The sequence below is a fragment of the Cyprinodon variegatus genome, unplaced genomic scaffold (assembly GCF_000732505.1).
Source record: "Cyprinodon variegatus isolate N-32 unplaced genomic scaffold, C_variegatus-1.0 Scaffold75, whole genome shotgun sequence".
Classification (NCBI taxonomy): domain Eukaryota; kingdom Metazoa; phylum Chordata; class Actinopteri; order Cyprinodontiformes; family Cyprinodontidae; genus Cyprinodon; species Cyprinodon variegatus.
The window spans coordinates 1,358,703-1,381,763 of NW_015150528.1; the positions used below are offsets into that span (position 1 = coordinate 1,358,703).

Here is a 23,061-nt window from a genome sequence, read left to right on the forward strand (position 1 = left end):
ACTGGCAGAGCAAAACACACACAAAAAAGGAATGTTAGAAATGATGGCAGTAAAACTGTCATCAAAACTGAGACATTTGGAAACACCATCATGTTTCTGAGTTTTTTTCTTGGCTATGTGAACAAACGGTAAAAAAAAAAAAAAAAATCAATCACTATACCAGAAGTGGGAAAACCCTGGTCACTGCTCCGCATACTTTAGAAATGCCAGCATGGTGGCTTAGAGGTAGAAGACAAAAAAAAAGTAACATAAGTATGTGGATGAGCGGACAGTGAGGATAGGCTTTAGATCTGTGCAGGCACCTTGTTAGAACATCATGTGTCTGAGCTGTTCTGTTTGCTCTGAAATGGAGCATGCCTGCTGTTTATCCTCCCACACGCTGCCGCAGCAGGGAATCCAGTCATTTTAAATCCAGCAGAGTTTACAGAATAATAAAAAAAACTAACCTCTTTTAGCCCAGATCTGGTTTTCACTCTGAGGGAATAAATGAAGAAAGACGACTGTGTGGTGGAAACAAAACAGACCACACTATCTTGGGATCTTGGTAAATGCTTTATATGCAACTGTGTTTTTGATCTTTGCACACACACCATATAGAAAACAGTTATGGTAACAATGCTTATTTTTTTTCCTCCTTAACATTTAAAGCGAGTCTGAGCTGTAAGGCAGACATGGCACAGTAAACTTTACAGCTTTACAATCACTCCCCTCACTTCCCACCATAGTGAATTCAAACACACACACTCTTCCACCTAATCAGCCCCTCCGCTTCTTCACAGTTCAGCTTCATTACACTATTTCAGCATATAAAAATTCATTTTTTTATTTAAAATAGCTATCACCATTTATGTTGTAATATTTGGAAAGTGATACATTTGTATTTACATAAGCTTACTGAGCAAGTTTCAAATACATTGTGTACATACAGTATGCATTTTTGTATCAAGGTTTGTCTATGGGTATAATAACTTCCCAAAGTATTAATATGTCTGATTATTTGTTTTCACATTTTGTGAAACATAAACCTCAAAATACTTTATTGGAATTTTTGTGCAATGTTAGTGAGAATAAAAAAAAAAGAAAAAAATTTTCAGGTTTTCTTTGCATGTAATTGAAAAGCGCTGCATGCATTTGTTTCCCCTCCCTTTCCTCTAAAACATCAAATTAAACCCACTGCAAGCAACTGACTTCAGAAGTCCTCTGATTGAGAAATATGTGTGTAAATTAATGTCAGTATAACTAGGGATTTGTAAAATTGTATTTATCTGTATTTTGCTGAGTGCTGTTATTTTTAATATTCCAAAGATAAAAAGTCACAAATATAATAAAAACAGCTGGGAGGATCTATAGACCAAAAAATTAGGTGCAAATGCAACAAATCTAGACTTTTTGGAATGTCCGAAAGCCTTAATTCTTGTAAGACAACCATAGGAAGTCCACTTTAACATTTGTAAGAAAGTGCTCTCCTTAGAGAGTACTGAAAATGTTGCCTCCATTCAAAACAGCACCTATAGTATGGTCATATATAGTATTGACTGGGGGATAAAAACACAAGCTTCACTTTTCAGCATCTTATATGAAGATGTTTTGGAAACTAAAAATACCTTTTCTGACCTCACAAATATGCACTACCTTATCAAGGTCTAAAAAATCCCAATAATATACCATAAAGTATATGTTAAGGGCTTATAATGCTTTTATAAGGCCCTGCAAGTGCTGATTAAAGTCATGTGACTTGATGGCATTTGGTCCATCCCGTCAAAGAAGAAAGTGCCACAGTCTGGGAGTGGAAATCTAGAGCAGCAGAGATGGTCATCTCATCTACTGTCACCCTCCTAAAGATGTCATGATAACATGGAGGCCATTTGTTGAACCTGAAGTGACCGGGCTTTATGTGATCAGCTCACAGTATGATGGACATTTGGCAGTGGCAAGGACTCATAAGGTGTTCCCTTGGATGGCTGCAGTTTAAGGTTCATTCAGCCTGATATTGTATAAAATAAAGAAAAAACATAAGATCTCTGTCAAATGGTCACAGTTCCATGTCTGACTGTGAAAAATCTTAACCCTCCCACTATAGTATACCCTTATTCATCAGGTCTTTCTACTCTCTCACACCCAGATGCTTTATATTTTCATGTATATAGGTACAGAACAGAAATAAGCATTTACACCCACTGTACGTACAATGAAAAAAAAAAAAAACATGAAAGCAAAAACGCTCTGTGATGCAACGGGAAAGTGAGGCACATAATCTGACAGGCAAAATTCAGCCTGGATTTTGGTTTACATAAAACAAACGTCAGACGTAGACGATTAAAGTGTCTCAGAGAGGCTCGAGCTCCAGCCCAGTGAGAACTTCTAAACCCATTTATCATTAAGTCCTGCAGATACTCTGAATGTTTCAGTACCAAAAAATTATGGAGACATAAGTTTTAACTTTCTCATTTATGCTTAGCAGTCATTTTGTGGGATCACATAAGATATACTTAGTAAAAGCTCCCAACATATTGCTGTTATAAATGCTAACACATTTTAACAGATTTATATAACGGCTAAAAAAATAAAATCAACAGTCCTAGAATCTGGGCTTGAACCTCTTATAGGCAACCTGCATACTTGTGTTTGGTCCCTACATGGCAAGAAGTGAAGAAATGGTTAGTATGGCACAGGATAAACATTTGTTTTAGAAATTTTCAAAAAAAGCACCAGACAGTCTTTGAAAGGAGCAGAATAACATGAGCTGAAAGGGAAATGAGTACCGTATTTGTGGGTTATTACAGCGGGGCTTCAAACTCTCCAGAGGATCACTCAGTACTTTAATGTCTAAAATCTCTTTATCAAATCTGTTTGATGAATCTTTCCTTCACTCAGTATATAGGCTACTTCATCATCATGGGCATGTTGGTTCATACAGTGGATATATATATGTATATATATCTTTTTTTAACAGTTTCATAACAGAAAGAGACAGCAGGGGGAAATGAATAAGAGCAGTTATTCTGTTCACCCAGTCCCCCCTCAATTTGTTAGAACAGAGATCAGGAACGTGAATGCCTTAGACTTCAACCATCATCTGGGGTCGAATCGTCAGGTGTGGACGAGTCCTCCGCAAAGTCGTCTGTAGAGCCGCTCTTGTGAATGCGCCCCTCGCTACTCATGCTTTGGAAAGTCTTGCGGAAAGCCTCCATCATGGAGTGCGCCAGCTTCTTGGCCTCCAGCTTGCTCTCACACTCCACGGCGTGGCAGTCCATCTGAAAGGACAGGTCGTCGTTGATCTCCCGGTAGATCCAGGCAAAGACGTTGGGTCTCACGCTGTGGTCAGCTGTGCAGTAGGCGATGCGTGCCACCTGGTAGGTGTCCACGGTTATAGAGCCTTCGCTGCACTCATCCAGGTGGTGGAGGCGGACCTGGAATGGTCGGATTTCCAGCATGGATTTGCCCAAGGCGAGGGTGCCCTGCTGCTGGGCAGAGGCGCGACGTTCTACCAGACTCACTACGGCCGACTCCGTACAGCCTGACAGGAACTGAGTCCCAGAGATTGTCATCTTGCCCAGGTAGGTCACCTGCAGCAAATGAGACACAAAAACTCTTAAGATTCATTTCTACTTCAAAATATTCAACAAAAATCTATATTAAACAGGATTCACATGGGACGTGTCATTTTATTAAGGTCATACATATATACGGCATTTTAAAAACAGGGGAGCAAAGTATGGACATTTGCGGAACACCACAAATGTATGTTTTCTAAAAGGAGTACCATGATATTATCTGTTGCTATGGCCCGTTTAAATGTAATTGAATCAAACCAGATGATTTAAAATGTTACATATTCTTGGAGATGTTTTATAGTCATTCAACAGATTGCATTTAGCCAAAGTAAACACCAAAAAAATGTAGGACAGTTTTATAGCTGCATGTTTTAAGCACTATTAACTTGTAGCAAATAAAACAAATGAACAGGTTTGCAGGTTCTCCAGGTACACAGATCGTTTTGCTCTGGGTATTATTAGTTTGTCTCTCTAAATTACCTTGAGATACTTTGAGGTGTAGTACTGATTTAAAAATAATACATAGTCTTCTAAATGTTACTTTGCATCGCAGAATTCTTATTATTTTCTAAGCAAAGCTCTAGATGGACGAACAAAACACTTCTTGCAAGATTCATAAAACACCAGCGAGGCATCTCAAAAAAGACCCAGTGTTTGTAGATCATCATGTAAGATAAATTTGATAATGCAGGTAGAAATACTGATTATACAATAAATAATGTGAAGATTTCTGGTACTGAGCATGTTAGGCATGTGGTATTTCACTTTATCTATGTGCTAGCTGATCGTGATTTATAAAAATAAATAAATGAATATAAAATTTTATTAATGTCTATATTCCTTAAAAAACAATATCTACCAGGTTAAAAGCAACACGATCTTGGGGTGTAAAGCATGATGCTAATGGTTTATTTGGCTTCTTTTTGCCCTCGTGGCCTCTTGTGTTTCTGACAAAGACGAGAAAAAAAAAAGACAGCTCTTCATACTGGTCAGCACAGTATAAAATGGATGCTACTATCAAAGTTTTACAATTAAGATGCTCAGTAAATGAAGATTCTCAGTCATCCAGGTCCTAATCATTCCTAAAAAGTTAAAAACGCAATCCACTAGTCTTTGTTTCTAAGTTTGAAGAGTTTTTGCTTCCCATCCAGGATGCTTTTTTCAATTCTAAATGTCAGAAAATTAATTTCGAAGCTTTATAGAGCAGCCAAAAAACTTGTTTTGGCTTAGAAAACATTGAAAGTGAACCAGAAGAACGTATACGTAGGCCCCTTAGGAATGGGCAGATGTTTGGGTTCTTTGTTAGCCTGCAATGCCCGATACTGGTCTAGGACTCTGAAAGGAGGGTCATTAGGGGCAATTGTAGGCCTGGCTGCCCAGGTGAGATGTTTTGGTCCACTGCATGGGTTGAGGGTTGAGGTGAGATGATAGCAGGAAGGAATCAACCATGGCTGTGTTGTAGATTTTTGAGTGCTGAAACCTGATTCCACCCACTCTGTTTAAAGGTTGGCTTTTCTCTCTTAACGTATACAGCATCCTTTACAACCCTTTCAAACCACCTGTCTTCTTTATCCAAAATGTGAACATTCTGGTCCTTGAAAGAATATCCTTTGTAATTAAGAACTGGAAGTTCTAGTACTGAGTGGCTTTATTAAATTTAAATGGTATTTATGTTATTACAATTATAACAAAAAAAAAGTTTTTGGTCACAAGTGGTTACTAGTATTACTGTATTTATGATTATTTTATTATTATTTACTTAAATTTTGAAAAAAGATACTATAGTTATAACATAGCGCAACAGAAGTTTGGCAGATTGAGATGGATAAGAGGAGAGTCAGAAAACTCTTTGGGAGTCTGGCCAATTTGAAGGCTGCTAGGGAATAATGGCTGACTTATGCACTCCTCTGCGTTCTGTTCTTTATGGTTTTATAAAAATACACAGAGGAGGAGCCTCAAACAGTTTTTTCTTTACTCCTGTCTGTGTTTATTCTGGGCCGGGGAGACACTTCTGAACTCTTTCGGAGTTCATTAAAGCTGGCTTTCAGCCAACATTTGACACATGGCTGCAGACAACACGAGTGGAGCGCTGAATGTGAACTGCTAAGAAAAGATGTGTATCATTTTTATAAACATTTGCAGAGCATTTGGCCCGCATGCATGGCTGAACGTGTATCAGCAAAATGTAGCAGACAGATGTTGCTGATAAAACTCTTAAACACTCTGTTTAAGCAAGTAAGATCTTTAAAAATGCTCATATTCTTTTACTTAGATGATCAATTTAAGGTCAGAAATTATTTTTGGAGTAGTCCATCACTTTATCCACAATCTCTGCTCCAATACATCTCCTCCTGCTCTAAGAGGATTTTTAACTGAATGCCACCTTTTAGATTAACATGAAGTAGTCAGTCATTATTTCTCAGAGTAAAGTTTCTAGTAAGGTTTTAACAACCATCAGGCTTCAAAAATGTGGATTCACATAGATAAAGAAAAATGTAGTACCACAATTTTTTCTACTGTGTAATAAACTCTATGAGATGTAAACAACACTGTCTTGCAAAGGTACTTGCACACTTTGAACTTTTTTCTAGGTTCTTATTGTTAAAACCACAAACCTTAGTGTACATTCCTGGGATCTCACGTCTTAGACAGACATAAGGTAGCACTTAATTGTGAGGTGGTAATTTTCTCTTTCTACAAATGAAAGTTTAACTAGCATGGTGTGCATGTTTATTTGTTTTCCCCTTTATTCTTACACTCAGCAATCCTTGCTAGATTGCAGGTCTGAATTCTAAAGTAATGAGTTGGGTGTTTTCATAAACACCTTAGAAGAAAAGTTGCATATACACAAGTGTACAAGACGCTGCAGTACATATGCTGGGCCCTTCGGTGGCGCTGTGAGGCAGACGCAGAATTGCATCAAAACTGCTGACGAAAAAACACTGGCTATGCAAAGACAACATCGCAATATGGCCGTAAAGAACATAAGGGTAATAGAGGTACATCGTCGTCATTAAAAAAAAGTTTAAGCTCAAATGTTCCACACTGAAATCAAACCAGCCTTTTTTTTTTTTTTTTTCCACCCTTGGACTGTTAAACATGATCATATTGTCTCCGTTTGGATGCACAATCTAAATAACAGAATCCCTTTGTTGTTACACCTGATCTCATCTCTGGGTCGATGAGGCCTTAGTTTCCATAAGATGTAAATTAAATATCCACATCCTATTTTGTCTCATATTTTCCCCATTACTTATGAGCAACAAAAAATAAATAAATAAAAAACAAAACCTAAATTGAAAGAAGAAAAAAAAATCTAGGATATTTTTACGCTAACAGAAGTATAAACAAAATTAGACTACAATGTAATTGAAAGTGCAAATAAGGAAAATGACAAATATTGGGCAAACAACAAGTGTAGATAGTTAGATATATCTCTCAGGATATATTTTGCATCAGGCAACACCAATTTCTTTAACAGTTTTCCCAAACTAAGACCGCTGGTCAGTAAGAAGCTGGACCCAGTCACCGCCATCTAACAGTGACATTCAAATTTAGATCAAGTCGATCTTTTGTTTTAATCAGGCAAGGTAAGTGTATTTGTATAGCGCAATTCAGTACAAAGACGACACAAAGTTATTTACATGAATTAAACAACAAAATATAAGGAAAATAAAAGCAATTAGAGATAAAAACATGATCAAAGATAAAGACATGATAAAAACTGATATAAAGCATTGAGCAAATAAAACACAGCAGACAGGTTAGAGAGAAGCTTTATAGGAAGGATCAAGCAGGGTTGGTTTATCAGCAAGAGAAAACCTATTAGTGATTCACACCGATTATCTGGACTTAGAAAGCTATTACTGAATAATAACACTGGGAGCTACCATGTATAGTTTTCTATGTGTCATATAAGCACACCGCTAATATTTCTACATGCTCTAAACTCAGGTCATTCTGGGTTGTTTTTTTTTTTTTTTTTATTAAAACGGTGCAAAAACATTTGCAATTATGAAGTTTTAACACATGATCTAACAAGTTCCTATTTCTACTTTTAAGGCAACCACTAAGCAGTTTCACTTCAGTATTATGCTGAGCCGTAATATATATATAAGGTGTCCTTGACAAAAAAATATGGTTCTGTTTTTTATAAATAACAGGGGGAAAAAATGACTGAATCTTCCCCTTTTTTTCATAACATTCCAAAAACATAACAGAAAACAGCCTTATAATCTTGGTGACAGACAAGCTCTTAGATTACCAGATTGCAGCACAACAAAGCAGTAATTTCTATTTCACGCAACAGTGGGAGATCCATACTGGAGCACAGCTGTCTTCTGGCGGCTCATTTTTATTGGAGGTGCTCAACTGTACAGTCCAATCATTACGCAGGGTAGCAGCTGTCAACAGCAGTACCGTCACGGTAAAAAAAAAAAAAAAAAAAAATGGTGCCCCCTTAAAATTCTAGGGCTTTGCATGTTTTTTCCAACCATTTGTTAAATAAACCATATTTCTTCTACATTTCAAAATAATTTTGTTTTAAGAGATGGTGAATAATACAAACACCTCATCCTCTACTGAGGAGACAAGACTGTATATTTAGATGCACTGAGCTCCACATCTTCCACAAATCTATAGGATGGATTTAGTCGAATCAGAGGAGCAATATTCACCTTTTACTGTTTATTGCAAAGGCTTTGTTAGGGAATTCAACAATTTATCTGTCACATATTTTGAATAAGCTCCTTAATATCTTCAGACACAACATATTTTTTTACGATGGAAAAATAAAGATAGAATTGACTGAAACTATAGTTTTGTAGTTTACAACACATAGAGCAGAGGGTCCTTTTTTAAGACAACCCTAAACTTACTTTTTAGGCCAAGTTAGATGTTTATATATTATTATTATTATACATCGGACTTATTTCTATAGCACAATTCAGTACAAAGATAATTCAATGTGCTTTACATGAATTAAACTATGAAATAAGAGACAAATATAAGTAGAATAATAGCAAGTAGAGATAAAAACATGAGTAAATAAAACTGTTGGATCACAAACTTCAATAAATTTTTACTTCTGTGAACAGTTTAACTTAAAAAGCCAAAGGAAGTTCTGGGGGAGATTTCCCAAATAATGTAACCAGGATCAACTTTAATATAAAACAGAAATCCTAGTGGCAAAAATTAGTTAAAATATAAACCTATTTATTTAGCACTTTAAAAAAAAAACAACCATCCATCTATTCATCCATCTATCCACACATACTCAGTCATTCTCAGTCCAGAGACAAATATGTCGGAGCACTTTTTAAATTGAAAGCACACATCTTTATCCGACATGTGAGACAAGCTGCAGCACTAGTGAAACCCTAACAGAGGCACGCATGGGTCTGTGCACAATCTGTCTGGAAGCAAACTGAAGATTTGAATCTGAGACTAATTAGAGTTCTGTTTAACTCCTAGAGTGAGTCTTAGGATGTGTGGGATGAGCAAGTTGATTTCTTAGAATCAGCTCTATAGAATCAGTATGGAAGGAGAATTTTAACAAGGCAAGGCAAATTTATTTGTATAGCCCAATTCAGTACAAAGACAATGCAAAGTGCTTTACATGATTACAATTTAGGAAAATAAAACAGAATCAAAGGAAGTAGGAAAAAAAAAATGCAGAAGCAAAAAAGAAAATTAAAAACAGTTGGACTAAAGAAAATAAAAAAGTTGAACTAATGATGTTTCAGTTGAACTATTTAACTAGAACATTCGAAGGCAATCCTAAACAAATGTGTTTTTAGTCTTGATTTAAAGGAACACAGGCTTTCTGCACTTTTACAGTTTTCTGGAAGTTTGTTCCAGATAAGAGGAGCATAGGAACTAAATGCTGCTTCTCCAAGTACTGAACTCCGCTAATAAGCAGTCATCTAATTTCTACAGAGAGGGAGTGAAGAGCAGAACTAAAGCTATTTAATGTCTTTAAATATATATATATTTTTTATTTTATTTATTTATTTTTTACTAGCCAGGACACACATCTGCTCTCCTTAACTCTGTTGGTCTGTTCACCAGTCGTCTCTGTGCTGTCAGGCAGGCAGCTTAAATCAACGCACGGCAGCCAAGAGCCCTCCCCATGTTTTAAACTTTCCATCTGTTTCTGTTCCACTCCACTGTCTCCCTTGCCTTGAAACCTTTTCTTTCTGTTTCTTTTTCCTCCTTTGCCCCCTCCTTTCTCTGTAAATCCCCCTACTGCACTGTTCTTTCAAAGACAGCCTACCTTCTACACCCACCCCATCAGAACAAACATGTTGATTTGAAGAAAAGCACTAAGGACCAAGGAATTAAAGATCAGAAGCGGAGCCCCTTGGGCCTTCAAAAAGAATAAAAAAAATGCTATAAAATAAAACACTGACAGAATAATAAGACAGGATGAGGGGAAAGAAAAAAAACAAATAAAAACAATAAAATGTCCTAGTAAATTTTAAATCATTCAAAGGAATGCCAGTCTAGACGGGACACGAAACGTCTCTGGAAACCTGCTTTGTTGACAAAACCAAAACAGAGAAAAGCCGTGAGAATGTTTGTGAGAGTAACAAAGGAAGAGGAGAAGGATGGTTATAGATTTGCATGTGTGGTGAAAACATGTGGCCGCTGTTACCGACTCTGGTTTTTCTTTTCTGTTTTTGCAACAGAGGGACAATGTCAAAGGCACCTGCAAGATAAAATGCAGGTGATCAACAATTGCATTCAAAAGAACCTTTGTAGGGGAGAGATAAGCCAAACATTTTTTAAACCCTTTAGGGAATGTTTTCCATTATAATGCTGAGGTGTTCCCAGGCCAGCTAAAAAACATTCCCTCTGGCATGCTCTGGGTCTCCCTCTGGGTCTGCAGCCAGTAAGACATGCCTGTAACACCTCACCAGGGAGGCACAAGTAGGCATCCTAACCAGATGCCCAAGCCAGCTCAACTGGCTCCTTGTGACATAGAGAAGCAGCAGCTCTGCTCTTGGATGGCCAGACTTCTCACCCCATCTCTAAAGGTGAGCCCAGACACCCTTTGGAGAGAACCGATTTCAGATGTTTTTCAGTCACGCAAAGCTATTTAACATCACTGGGTAAATCAAGAACTTCACCTTTTCACTCTGCTCTCTCTTCATCGCAACAGATCAGCAGACGCAGCCCCAACCCGCCTACTGATCTACCGCTCCAATTTTCCCCCACTCGTGTACAAGAACCCAAGATACTTAAACTCCCCCACTTGGGGCAGGACATATTTCCCGAGCTCTCTTGACTGAATTTGTATTACTTTTCAATTTTGTTCTGCCTGCCGCATAAATAAATTCAGCCTCAACTTAAAGCAACAATATGTAACTATTTTTTTTTTCTTAACACTTCACACTATGTATCCTATCCTATGTATCCTACATGGACCTCTGTAGGTCGATGTAGAATACCTAGAAATGTTCTTCATGTTAAATTTCTCTTCATCTTTACTGAAGTTCTTTCCAATAAAGATAGAGTTGTACTACATATCTGCAATGACTTTGATATCAAGCCAATATTTGCCATTTCTAGCATAAGGGTACCATAAGTAACACTTGTTCAACACAAAGGGGTTGGCAATGTGGTATTAGTTTGGTCCGGTCTTTCTAAAGCAGAGAAGCCAGGACTGTCATATAGTTCTTTATTCTTTTGTGTACCTCCAAAGACAACGTTGCTAGTTGACAGTGTTGCCAGATTTGGCGGTTTGGGCGGGTGGAGATAATTTGGGCTGGTTCGGAATCAGATCGGCTGTTTTTGAATTAACCTATTAAAACACATGTTCACCAATCATTCATCATTACTGGTTAATAGCAAAGCCTCCCTGACCTTTCTCCATCATGGATTTGCTAATGTCATCTGCTGGGATGTTTACAACAGAGAACTTGTGCAGTGGTCCCACAAACTATGCTAGTTTTAGCAGCAGATTGATCTGGTGTGATAAACCTAGCGCTGACGATCGATGCGTACTGGTTGGAAGAGGAATCTTTTAAAGATGCTGGAAGAAACCACTGCTTTTGGGATTTAGCACTTGGTGCAATGAAACTCCTCATCCTCCCTATATCTAATGCGCCTGTTAAAAGAGCTTTCTCACAAGTTGCTCTGCTCATTACTGCAGAAATCGCATGGGCCTGACGATCCTTTCAAGTTTGATAGATTTGCAAACTGAACTTTGTTGGATTGTAGCATTTTGACATGAAGTGTTAAATTAAGTTGTACTGAAATGTGTTCATGTTCACAAAGTAAATATAACAATATATTCATTGGGTGGGTGGTTGTGCGATTTGGCGGTCTTTAACAGATGTATGGGCTGGAAAACCTCGACTCTATCTGGCAACACTGCTAGTGGAAAAGAAAGTTAGTACCTCCATAAACCAGGGGGTCATGTTGGTCTGTGTATTAGTATCTTGGTTGAAGCAACATGGTCAGTTCTCTCTGTAGTGTCAGATTGTTATGTACTCCCATAGGTGGAGAAACAAAACCCATCAGGAAGAAACGGGTTGTAGTAGTGTTGTGTTGGAAAATCAGTAGTAATGTTGCAATAAAAATAGAACAAAAACAGCCATTTAATTTAAATTCAGACTGTTGGAAGAGTAGAAAATGCATTAGTCAGGGAAACCCTGGTTTTTACCCTTAATTTGGTTTTCTCTACGTCACATTTATGGCTGCCCTCAGGCATTGGCGAAATCTTAAAGAGTTGGCTCTCTTTTCAAAGTTCAGTGAAACTATAGCAATAAGCAGTAAAAGCACAAAAGTTGTGGCATGTAAAGGGTGTAACCTCATAAAGCCAAATTACACATACTATAAATCTGTAGCGGAGCTGTATGTCCAATGGATCCAGTAAAGATTTAAGATGATTCAGGCATATTGTTTAGCAAGGCAAGGCAAATTTATTTGTATAGCCCAATTCAGTACAAAGATGATGCAAAGTGCTTCACATGATTAATACATAGGAAAATAAAACAGAATCAAAGCAAGTAGGGAAAAAATGCAAAAACAAAAAAAAAAAAATTAAAAACAGTTAGACAAAAGAAAATAAAAAAAAGTTGAACTAATGATGTTTGTTAAACTGTTTAACTAGAACAGTCGAAGGCAATCCTAAACAAATGTGTTTTTAGTCATGATTTAAAGGAACTCAGGCCTTCCGCACTTTTTTGCAGTTTTCTGGAAGTTTGTTCCAGATAAGTGGAGCATAGAAGCTAAATGCGGCGTTGTTGTTGGTAATGCAGGAAACTGCAAAGACCAAGCAAACTAATCCTAACCTTTGTTTATATCGTTATCCTGCATTCATAGTAGCACAAAGCAAATAAAGCCTGTTTTTCCTTGATCCCAGCCTAGCCTAAAAGCAGCAGACAATCCACTGCTCTAATCCTGATGTTTTGCTCACACACCAGAGGAATGTTCTAAGTTTTCTGTTGAATGGAACAAAAAAAAAAAAAAAAAGAAGAAAACATCTGAATTTTGACTCTTTATGAGTCACTGGATTAATATGCTACAACAAATGGAAACATCTACTTTCCAAACGGCACCAAACAGAAATACAAGGAGGTAGGGAGAAAAACTTTTTTTGGAAACGGATGGGGAGAAACAGAGTGAGAGTCACAGGCACATGCGGAGACATAAAAACATCCGCAGCTCAGCCAGAGGGAATGGGAAGAGATGGCAACATCCTGGCCCACTCAGACCCTCTGTTGTCTAGGTTAGGAGTTGGGTGAGGGTGTATTCATCTGTACAGAGGCATGCCTGCATAACCATGAGAGGTGTAATGGTCGAACAGCTGCTGCTGCTGGAGCAACAGCTGGTTCAACTATTAAAGCAAAAGGAAGTAAACTGATGAGAAGAAAGCAGGCGTAGGAAGCAGAAACACAAAGACGGCTCAGTGAACAGATACCTGTCCCCACAGAGAGGCTTTGGGGACTTGGATACAGATGCAGAAGATAAGAATAGGAAAATAAGGAAGTTGAAGCCAAGCTAAATCTGGTCTGGGAACAGACCAGACCGTTGTCACAATGTAAACTGCAACAGCTTAGGAACATGTTTCGGCTTCAGAGAGTTCTAGGATTTTGTCCAAGGGCAAACAGATGGTGCAGACAAAATACAAAGTCTGTACCTGCTCCTACAACCTTCAACCACCAACCTTCTGTGTCATTCTGGGTAAACACCAACTGTGTAGGACTTTCTTTAGTGAAAGAAAGAACCAAAGAAATTTAGGAAGTAGCACAACTGAGAGCATTTGAAAATGAGTAACTATGTCCCACAGCAGTCAGACTGTGAGGGATTTGCACAAACTAGCCAGAGAACCACTGAACATTCTCAAAAAAGGTATTCATTTATTTCTAAAAAGTGTTCAAAAAATGATAACCTGAGCCTGTCAAACTGACCTATCAAACAAGACACAAGGGGGATGACTGACTCACAAACAAATAAACTTAATTAAACAAACAAATACTGGCCAGATACTAAGTAGGCCTACTTTTTAACTTGAAAAAATTACAAAACTCCAAAACAAAGATCTAAACAAAATTTCCCTTCCATTATAACAAGCGGTGTGACACGCTGATTAGTCTGCAATTGAGAAGAACACATTGCAGCCCTCTAGCAGCAGCTCCAAAGGAAACTTGCAAAAAAATAAATAAATTGCATTTTAACCAGTTAACTAAATGTGTGCACTGCAAATAGAAAACTAAAAGTCAGGACAATGACCAGGTTTGAAATGTGTAATTGATATGGAGAATGAAAATTATAAAAGTTACCACACAGCTTTAGTACAGAGACATAAGGACATAAAAAAGTGCATCTATTTCATTTAGAAGTTTATCTCTGGGGTCCCATTAAAATGTGGAACTCATTTAATACATACAGACTGCAAGTTTGATCATGGATTACAGCTATTAATTTGAAAAATAAAAAAGTGTCTCTAAAAGAGTTTGACTCCCAATAAAATTACTCTTTTTTTTTATGTCAATGTATTGAACAGAGTGTCCAGGTACTGAATATATATTAGCTCATCACTTGGTCAGAACACCATTTTCAAGAACAACTACATCATTGCAGCATAGAAAAGATCCTGCTCCTGAAAAATCCGGTCAGCAAGGAATAATGAAACTAATATGTTCGCTCTGATTTAATGAATTTAGTGTTAATCAGTAAGAAAAAATAAAAAATTATTTTCTTTGCGATCACCGAGTGCCATTTACGCCAAATAGAGTAACACCTCACGGCTGACATCGTCACGGTGCTGTAAGCCTAGCACCATTCTCTCCGCTTTACTAGCCAAATCAATAGAAACTATGATACACACCTGCAATCAACAAAAATTTGTTTAGATTTCGAGAGGACTTCACCATTGAAATTAGCGAGAGCTATAGTTAAAGTGACAATGCCCACATGCATGGCAGTGCGATGTTGCAATACATCAGGTAAAAATTAAAATTACTTATTTCCCCTTTCCGATTCATGATCCACCCCCAGTTTGTCGTTGGATTACCAAATTTAAAGCGGGAGGATTTGCCATCTAACTTCTGGTGAGAGAAAAAAACACGTCATTTGTAGCCAAAATTTCGAAGAAGAATGTTTTCAAGATGACTCGGATAACAGCGCGTTGTGACAAACACCAGATACAGCACTGGGACTCGCTCAACAGCCGATACCGCACCATGACACCACAAACCAGTAGGTGGCAGCAGTGTTCTTTGACAAACATGGATGTTTCCAGTAAAACACATTCAAATGAAATTACTCTTATTAAAAACACCTATTTATTGAACAGTATGTAATAATTTTATATTTAAAGCTTGAATTCTAAATACGACTGGACTTTTCCTTTAATGATGGCCTGCAGTCCGTCTACACTGGTGGGTGTTTTTGGCTCCCCTCTGTCTTAACCTTAATTTACGATTGTTTGTGATATTGCTGGCCGATCAAAAAAAGGAGATATGATGATTTTAATCCAAGAATGGGTGATTTTGATAGTGTGAGTATGTGCCAAGACTTGTTGGAAAATCGTTATCCTAAAGCTTCCAAGAAAAAGGAAGCAAGAAGTGCTCCAAACTGTCCTGCTAGACTAATGCAATGACAGTGGACTTCTGGGACCTTGATTTCCAACAGTAATGCACAAAATACTAAAATCTAAATGAGGAGTTTACATCATTGAGTCACAATCCAGTGTTTTATTTTTCTTGGCCCTCTAAAGAGGATTCTGACATCTCTAGTTCCACCGTGGATTATCTCAGCGGATGCAGCAGTCCTGGATATACTCCTGAAGCTTTCACTTCAGCCACAGTTCACGACTTGCTTCTTCCCCAAGGGCCTAGAAAGGCTTTGCTTCATACTGCTTTTAAAAAGGTTCTGGTTTTCTTCTTTTTCCTTCGATTGGATTTTTTAAAATCAAAATATCTAGAAAAAGAACTGAACAGCAAGCTTCTTTATTGAATGTTGTGAAGTCGCATTCTGCCAATGAATCCAGGTCCGTAAATGCCTGATGGACAACAATCAAATCACCAGTGTTTCCTCCAGATCTCCATGAAAAAAATATTTTTATTTTTTTGTGACATTGTGGTAAACCTTAATTATGAGAAAACAAAATATGCAATTTACAAAAGTTGAGAGAAGTTAATGTTGAAAACATAATTGTGTGTAAAGCACCTATACAAGCTTGACTTTTTTATATTTCAATTAAATTACTTACAATTATTCAAATGCAATTATAAACAACAGGCATTTATTCAGTAAGTTTGACAGCATCCTAACTGATATTCAAGTTGTTTTAAACCTTCCAGTTAAACCTCTTTCATATTCAGGCAGTGAAATGTAATCTAAATACTATTCAACTGGATTCAGACATGCTGCTTCCCCAATGCGGTGAGGACTGAAAGTTACACTTGCACTTTTCCTCAAGTGGCCCCCTGTGCCTGGATCCCCTCACTAGGAATCTGATGTTTGGGAATGCCACATTCCTCAGGAGCCTGCTAACATTCCTTTTAAACCTACTGAATCAGCACACAGCATCTGCCTCTGCTTGTCATGGCATGTAGAGATGGATGAGGTTCTTACTTCTTTTAAATAGAGAAGTTTGCATTAGCTGGTTTACCTTGGAACATAAAGGTTCTCTGTTGGTCACCGCAGACAGAGTTCTAGTGTTTCTGTTACCAGCACCTTTCTGGTGTACATGAAAGGTGCTTTTACTTCCAAACCACCATCCCGAAAAATCCCAACATCCTTTAAAAAAACCATCTTGCAATAAAAAGTATAGCATATATCACTGCTGTTTAGATTTGAATAAATACAAAGCTGTATTTCTTGATACCTCTTCACAAAAAACACAACTAGTTAAAAACAAATGACATATCTCAGGACTCATAGAAGCTGTATTGATTTGCGTCATTATAGAATAATGCTGATCATCCACACACACCAGGACTTAAAGGAAATGCCAAGAACCGTGAAATTTCATGATTTGTGTGGATTTGTGAAACATTTCAGACTGATTGTTGTTTGACATTGTAGGATTCAGTTACAGGACAGAAATAAATAACAGATAAAGGTAAACAATGATATTCAATTTGAATCACACACATATTTGCAGAATATGTTCGGTACAATTTACAATAATCTTTTTAAACATACAACACAAATATAAGGAATCAGATGGCAAAAGGTAATGAATAATGCAAGTGCATTTAACAATCAGGTATGACTAAATTAGGATTAATTATTATTTTGAGAATTTTTACGATTTTCCATTAGGATTTGGGATGCGTACCCTTTAGACTGGTAACGATAGCTGGTACCTGGGAATCACTGTACACCATAGTACCATGCTGAGGTCACCATAAACACTAGGCTTATTTACATGATGATGATGATGATGCCTCACTCATGAAGTTGGCTGCAGAGAATGATTCTCTAAGGCAGGCATCCGCATCCTCGGTCCTCGAGGCCCGCTGTCCTGCAGGTTTTAGAGGTTTCCCTGCTTTAGCACAGCTGATTATAATGATTGCAGTAGACCAAAAGCCTGTTAATCAGCTTTCAATTAAAATCAGCTGCGCTGGAGCAAGGAAACCTCTAAAACCTGCAGGACAGCGGGCCTCGAGGTTGGGGATGTCTGCTCCAAGGTATGCATGTGTACCAGCGGTGCCGAATACATGAGTTACAACCTTCGATCGGAGGTTGTTAAAAATTGTCCACTCTTTAGCCAAGAAAAATCTTGCTGAATCAGATGCTTCCTCAGATTTGAAGTAATCCCTCAGGTGGCCTTCCACTATTCCAATATTCCAGGGAACATAATCTGCATTACATTCTAAAAGTAAAGCCATACTATAGAGCACTTCTTAATTAGCTATGCTTTCTTTGTTTACTAAACCAGTGGCTTCTGAAGTCATAAATTATTGTGCATGTTATGCTGTGTTCGTGTACGGCGTGGAAGTGTCAATCTCTTCCACTCCCTCTGAGTCACGACGATGCCTTTAGGCAACGACAAATGTTTTTTTGGTTAACAGGGACTCTGCAGCCCTGAAGGAGTTTGGTCAGTTCCTATAAAAGCACAAAGTTTGAACCATTTCTAATCAAGAAAATATTTTCAAAAAGCTTCTGGCTTCATGCGACTTTTTTTTAAAACAAAAATGTAAGAGAAGCTGTTAGTGAAAACAATTTGGAAGAGAACAGGAACCTCAATAAAAATAAATACTTGGCAGGAATAATAAGCCTGTCAGTTTATTAAAAGAAAACTTCAACTCACCAATTTTTCTTCTTTTTTTCTAATAAAGCCAAAGAGAGTCGGTAACAAAACAAACATCTTTCTAGTATTAAAAGCAACAAGTTTGTTTTTTGTGGCCTTTATTACTATTCTAGAATATTATTGGTTTGCGGCATCACAACCAATTTGTTCACCAATGGACCTAAAAGCTATCCTTAGTTGCTAGAATTAGATGCTGAATAGTCAAAAGAAACGCAGCAGCCACTAGCTTATGGGAAGATAAAATGTCATGCAAGATGAATTTGCTGAATTTAACAAGAATCTATCAGTTTAAAAAAGAATCAGGATTTAGTGTCACCAGCTGAAAAATACAGATGTTGAGTACCGTAGTTAGATTTTTGTAAATTCCTGAAATCCATCTCAGTTCGACTCTGCTACTGAAAAGCTGCGGCACCAACAAAACAGAACAACTGATATGAGCCAGAGTCAGACTCTTTCCTAATCCTTAAAAAACAAACTTGTTTGATTCTTTCTTTAAAGCAAATTTTCTCTGTAGCCAAGATCAGCTGCTTCTGACTCTGCATTTAGGTGTTAAAACGAAACGTCTGCCTTCTTACACACTGACAAAATAACCCAGATACTTCTGCACATAATTTAACCCTTTAAAGCCCAATCCAAGAATAAAACAAAACAGAAAATTACTTTCTTTTGGTTTGAAGTCCTTATTTGGCCTTTTAACAAAATATTTAAAAAGAAGAAACAGAAATACATTTTTGATATTAATAATATATTACTATGCGATAAGTCAAGCTTATTTTCTGTGTACGTAGTCTTCAGCCCTCTGTTATCAGGTATATCTGATTGTGTACAATAGGATTTTGAGCAAAGTCTTTACCATTAAATTATGCAAAAGGTGTCAAATATGATACATTTGGCATTACAGGGTTAAGTTTAGAACCTTAACTAAAGCTAATCTTTTGATAATTTGAGCCATTTTTCTCTCTAAACACAGAAAAGATTAAAAAGAACATCCAGTAAACAAAAGAACAAGAGCCCTTTCAAGGGGGATGGAAAACCCTCGGTCATCTCAACCTACAGGGTTGCTAATCTTCTAAACGTTTGGAGCTGTGCACCCTGTTCCTTTTCCCTGAATGAGAAGAAATAGTTTGTCCAGCACCCAACTGGCATCAAAAGTCACAGAAGGACAGAACGGCTTTCAGATTTGTGGACGGGTCGGTCTCAATGAATAACAGATTTTCTCCTTATAATAGTGCTGCTATTAGACAGTAGGTCTGATGTTAAAATAATCTATATTATTCAAATGAATAAAAGCAATAAAGCTTGAGACTATATACTGATGTAATTTTATATTTGCACACTGACAATGTGACAAATCAAAGCATTGTGAAGAACAAAAACCAAAATAAGAGATGGTCTTCAATCGTTTTTGGAGGTTAATCTTGATAGATTAGTAAAATATATGTTGTTTTTCGCCCGCTATCTTACCCCTCTGTAAACACAGAATGTTAAATCCTTGATTACGATAAAAGCTATCCTATCATGCTGCAGCATTTAAAAGAAAAATACAATAAGAGGGAAGTCGTTTTTTTTTTTTAAAGGAACTGAGCCTTCCTGCTTTCATTAGTTCTCTGACACATAGGTGAAGCGTGTCTCTTAGAGATGCAATGGTGGAAGCAGAGGAACAGGTGGGCAGACAGATACTGAAACAGACAGGTAGGAACTGACAAGGGAACTTAAAACATGGCATGAGGCCTGCATGCTAGGCAGCTGCACACAGGCTGGAAAAGATGTGTGTTCGTGTAAACGAGTGTGTGTGGCCAGTGTTCCAGTGAAAAGACGTAGTGGTGTCCAAGGCAACGTGGCTTTGGCATTTTCAGAACTGCTGGAAGGAGGTGCGCATAAGAGGAGGGACAGAGAACAATTAAAAGCTGGGATTCACACCTTACAGAGACACCGAGTCTGCAAGTGAATATTCACATGGAGGATAGACCTCTGTTCCAGCCAAAGACAGATCATTTAATCTTCTATTAAACCTGTGACTGATTTAAACTGTGCATCACCACTCAGGCATTTAGGAGTCTTATGACTCTGGCTTATTTTTTAGGCTCATTCCCCAAAAAGGTTAAAGACAAAACTGGAATTCAGGTTTTGTGGTCGACACAGATTCAGTCCTCCTTCTAAGGAGCTCAGTCAATTCCTACCAGGCTAGTAAGTTTAGTAAGACAACCATGTTATAGAAGATCTGCCGTTGTGCCACATCCATTCTGTGATTAGGTGACATTTGAAAGCATTTGTTTACACTGGATTTGTTTTAGGTGTATTGGAGTAAAGGAGTGAATTATTTTCCATTCATTTCACAATTACTGACTTTGTCTAGGTGAAGGACATCATTTGTGATTGCAGTTCAAGGGTTATGAATACTTTTGCAATGTTCAACAAGCTGTGTGCATAGGGATAATAGAGAATTTTATTAATTTGTAAGAACTACAACAGGAAAGGGGCAGTTAGGAAATTCTTGCCACCACTACTTTTATTTCAGCTGATAAAAATCCTGAAAGCTAACCAATATGTGATGCCTTATGCCTCTTTCTGAGCCATAAGAGACTCCCTTTGCGCTTCAAACATAAAGGTTAAACTAAGGGCTGCATTAAAACATCAGGGTTTGTTTGTAACGAGCCAAAGGCTCCATCTTTGCCTTTTAGTTTTCCAGTCATCTGTGTGTGTTCCACTCCTTTTCCCGTACAATGATCCAACAAACACAAACATCAACAGGCATGAGGACTGCTTGTTCCATGTTTGTGTTTCCTGGAAATAATAACAGTAGGAATTCATTTTGTCCTTTTATAGAAGCTGCCAAATATAAAAATTGTTTATTTTAGTAATGGGAGAAGTTGGGAAATACCTGCCTTTTGAACACAATTACTAATGAAACACCACATTTCAATTCCCTCTTGGAGAGAAGGTCTCAAAGGCAGGCAAACACACAATGATATCAAGTTATTTTTTGTTTTGTTTTTTTCAATCTGTACCTGATTATTTCCTGTCTGGAAACCACAGAAATAAAGGGGGTCTTAAAACAAAACGGCTTATTGGATACAGCCTTCCAGGCAGATTAAACCTGGGCACCTAAAGGCTTACTCAGCCTTCTAATACACAGAGTGAGACAAAAGAGTGGTGCAGAATCAACAATGGGGAAATTATCTTACTTCTAGGAGTAAAAAGAAAAAAGAAAAACATTTGGATTACGGTTCTACATTAATGCCGAGAAACATTCCGGATCAGGGTTGGATTTGAGGATTATCAGGTTCATGTGATCCTACCTTGTATCCAGAGTGGGTCCTGCTCTTTGCGTGCGGCGTGGCGGAGCAAAGCTCGATGGCCTCGGGCTCGCGAAAGATCACCGTGGGCAGCGGCTCCTTCCTCAGCGTCAGCACGTTTAGCTTCGTCTTCAGCATTGTCTGAAAGTGCTGATGGAGGGAGAAAGATGAAAGCAAAGAGCCTTTAGCAAAACTTTAGTAAAACTGCTGCAAGCTGAATACACTTTACAGAACAGAGGTGTTGGATAAACGCTGCCGCAGGCCGGCAGCTTTTACTGGTATAATGCAAGATAAACATCAACTGCAGTAGCATCCCAGACTAATAAAACACCAGGATCTTGTGTTCAGTGTTATGTGGAAAGAAACCAGTCTGAAATCTAGTTCTTACATATTAATAAGTGCAAACTAGAGATGTAGAAGTGAGGATAGATGGTGTGGGAAGTTTATTATATGCTCCATATGAAATGTGAGGAATAGATGAAGGGGGCGCTGGCCCCTTACCCTGCTCACCCCCCTCTTCATCAAAATAACTGAGGCTGTTGAATCTAATACTGCACTTCACTGCCAAAGGTTTCTGAAGCCAAGCAGAACCAAACGCTTCATGTGGTTTTGTGCACTGCAGCGCCATGGAGTTCTGAGAGTATGTAGGAGCAGTCAAAGGCAAACCGAGTGTTTCCTAAAGGAACCCAAACTGTAACTCCTGGAGGCCATCACAGCTTGTCCGTAGCTCTGAAACAGGCCTGCTGGAGGCAATCTGTGCAGCTCCCGCAATCAGAGGCACTGGAGCTGTGTAAGCAGTGGATCGTAAAAACAAATCAGCCTGCAGCCATTCAGATCAACTGTGTTCAGATGCTCTCATCAGTGCCTGCACCGGGTCACGGGAAGAGCTAAGCCATACGGTGCTGTGAAAAACTACTTGCTTTTGTTTGATGTTACAATATCTTAAAAAGTTTACAAAACACATCAATGACTGGAAATATGTTCAGTTCAGTTCAGTAGCTTTTATTTGTCCCAGCATGGGCAATTTTTGTGCAGCAGTAGTACACCTTTTACACACACATTCACATTTCACAAATAAAAAATAAAAGAAACACATCAAATAGTTGAAAAATGAATAAATAAATATGTGCATTGCAGGGCATGAATGAGAGCATAGGCCTATTTGCATGTCTGTGCGACTAAAGTATCTAAAAGGGAGTCAATATGTTTCCATTGCACAGCACTGTAAACATGCATAGTCTTCACAACAAAGATGCATAAAATTCCTTCAAATAATGAGTTTTCTTTATGAAATTAGAACTTTTCTAAGAATAAGTCTATTGATCATTATATTAAAAGACCCAATGTATAGAACTCTTAACCTGACTCCACCAGATGGATTTGCTCCGCATACCCATCCGGAAACCTTCCGTAGAAGTAATTTTGGGAAGGGGCGAAA

General features: G+C 37.9%; 1 protein-coding gene across 1 annotated transcript in view; it reads right to left on the reverse strand.

Moving 5' to 3' along the window:
- Window positions 1-538: 538 nt before the first annotated feature.
- pid1 (phosphotyrosine interaction domain containing 1) overlaps window positions 539-23,061 on the reverse strand; it is a 36,373-nt gene continuing 13,850 nt past the window's right edge. Inside the window, exons 2-3 of the mRNA XM_015372784.1 lie at window positions 21,627-21,773; window positions 539-3,566 (exon numbers count right to left, since the gene is read on the reverse strand). Of these exons, the coding sequence (XP_015228270.1) occupies window positions 3,066-3,566; window positions 21,627-21,773 (648 nt within the window). The 3' untranslated portion in view covers window positions 539-3,065. The remainder of the gene's footprint in view (window positions 3,567-21,626; window positions 21,774-23,061) is intronic.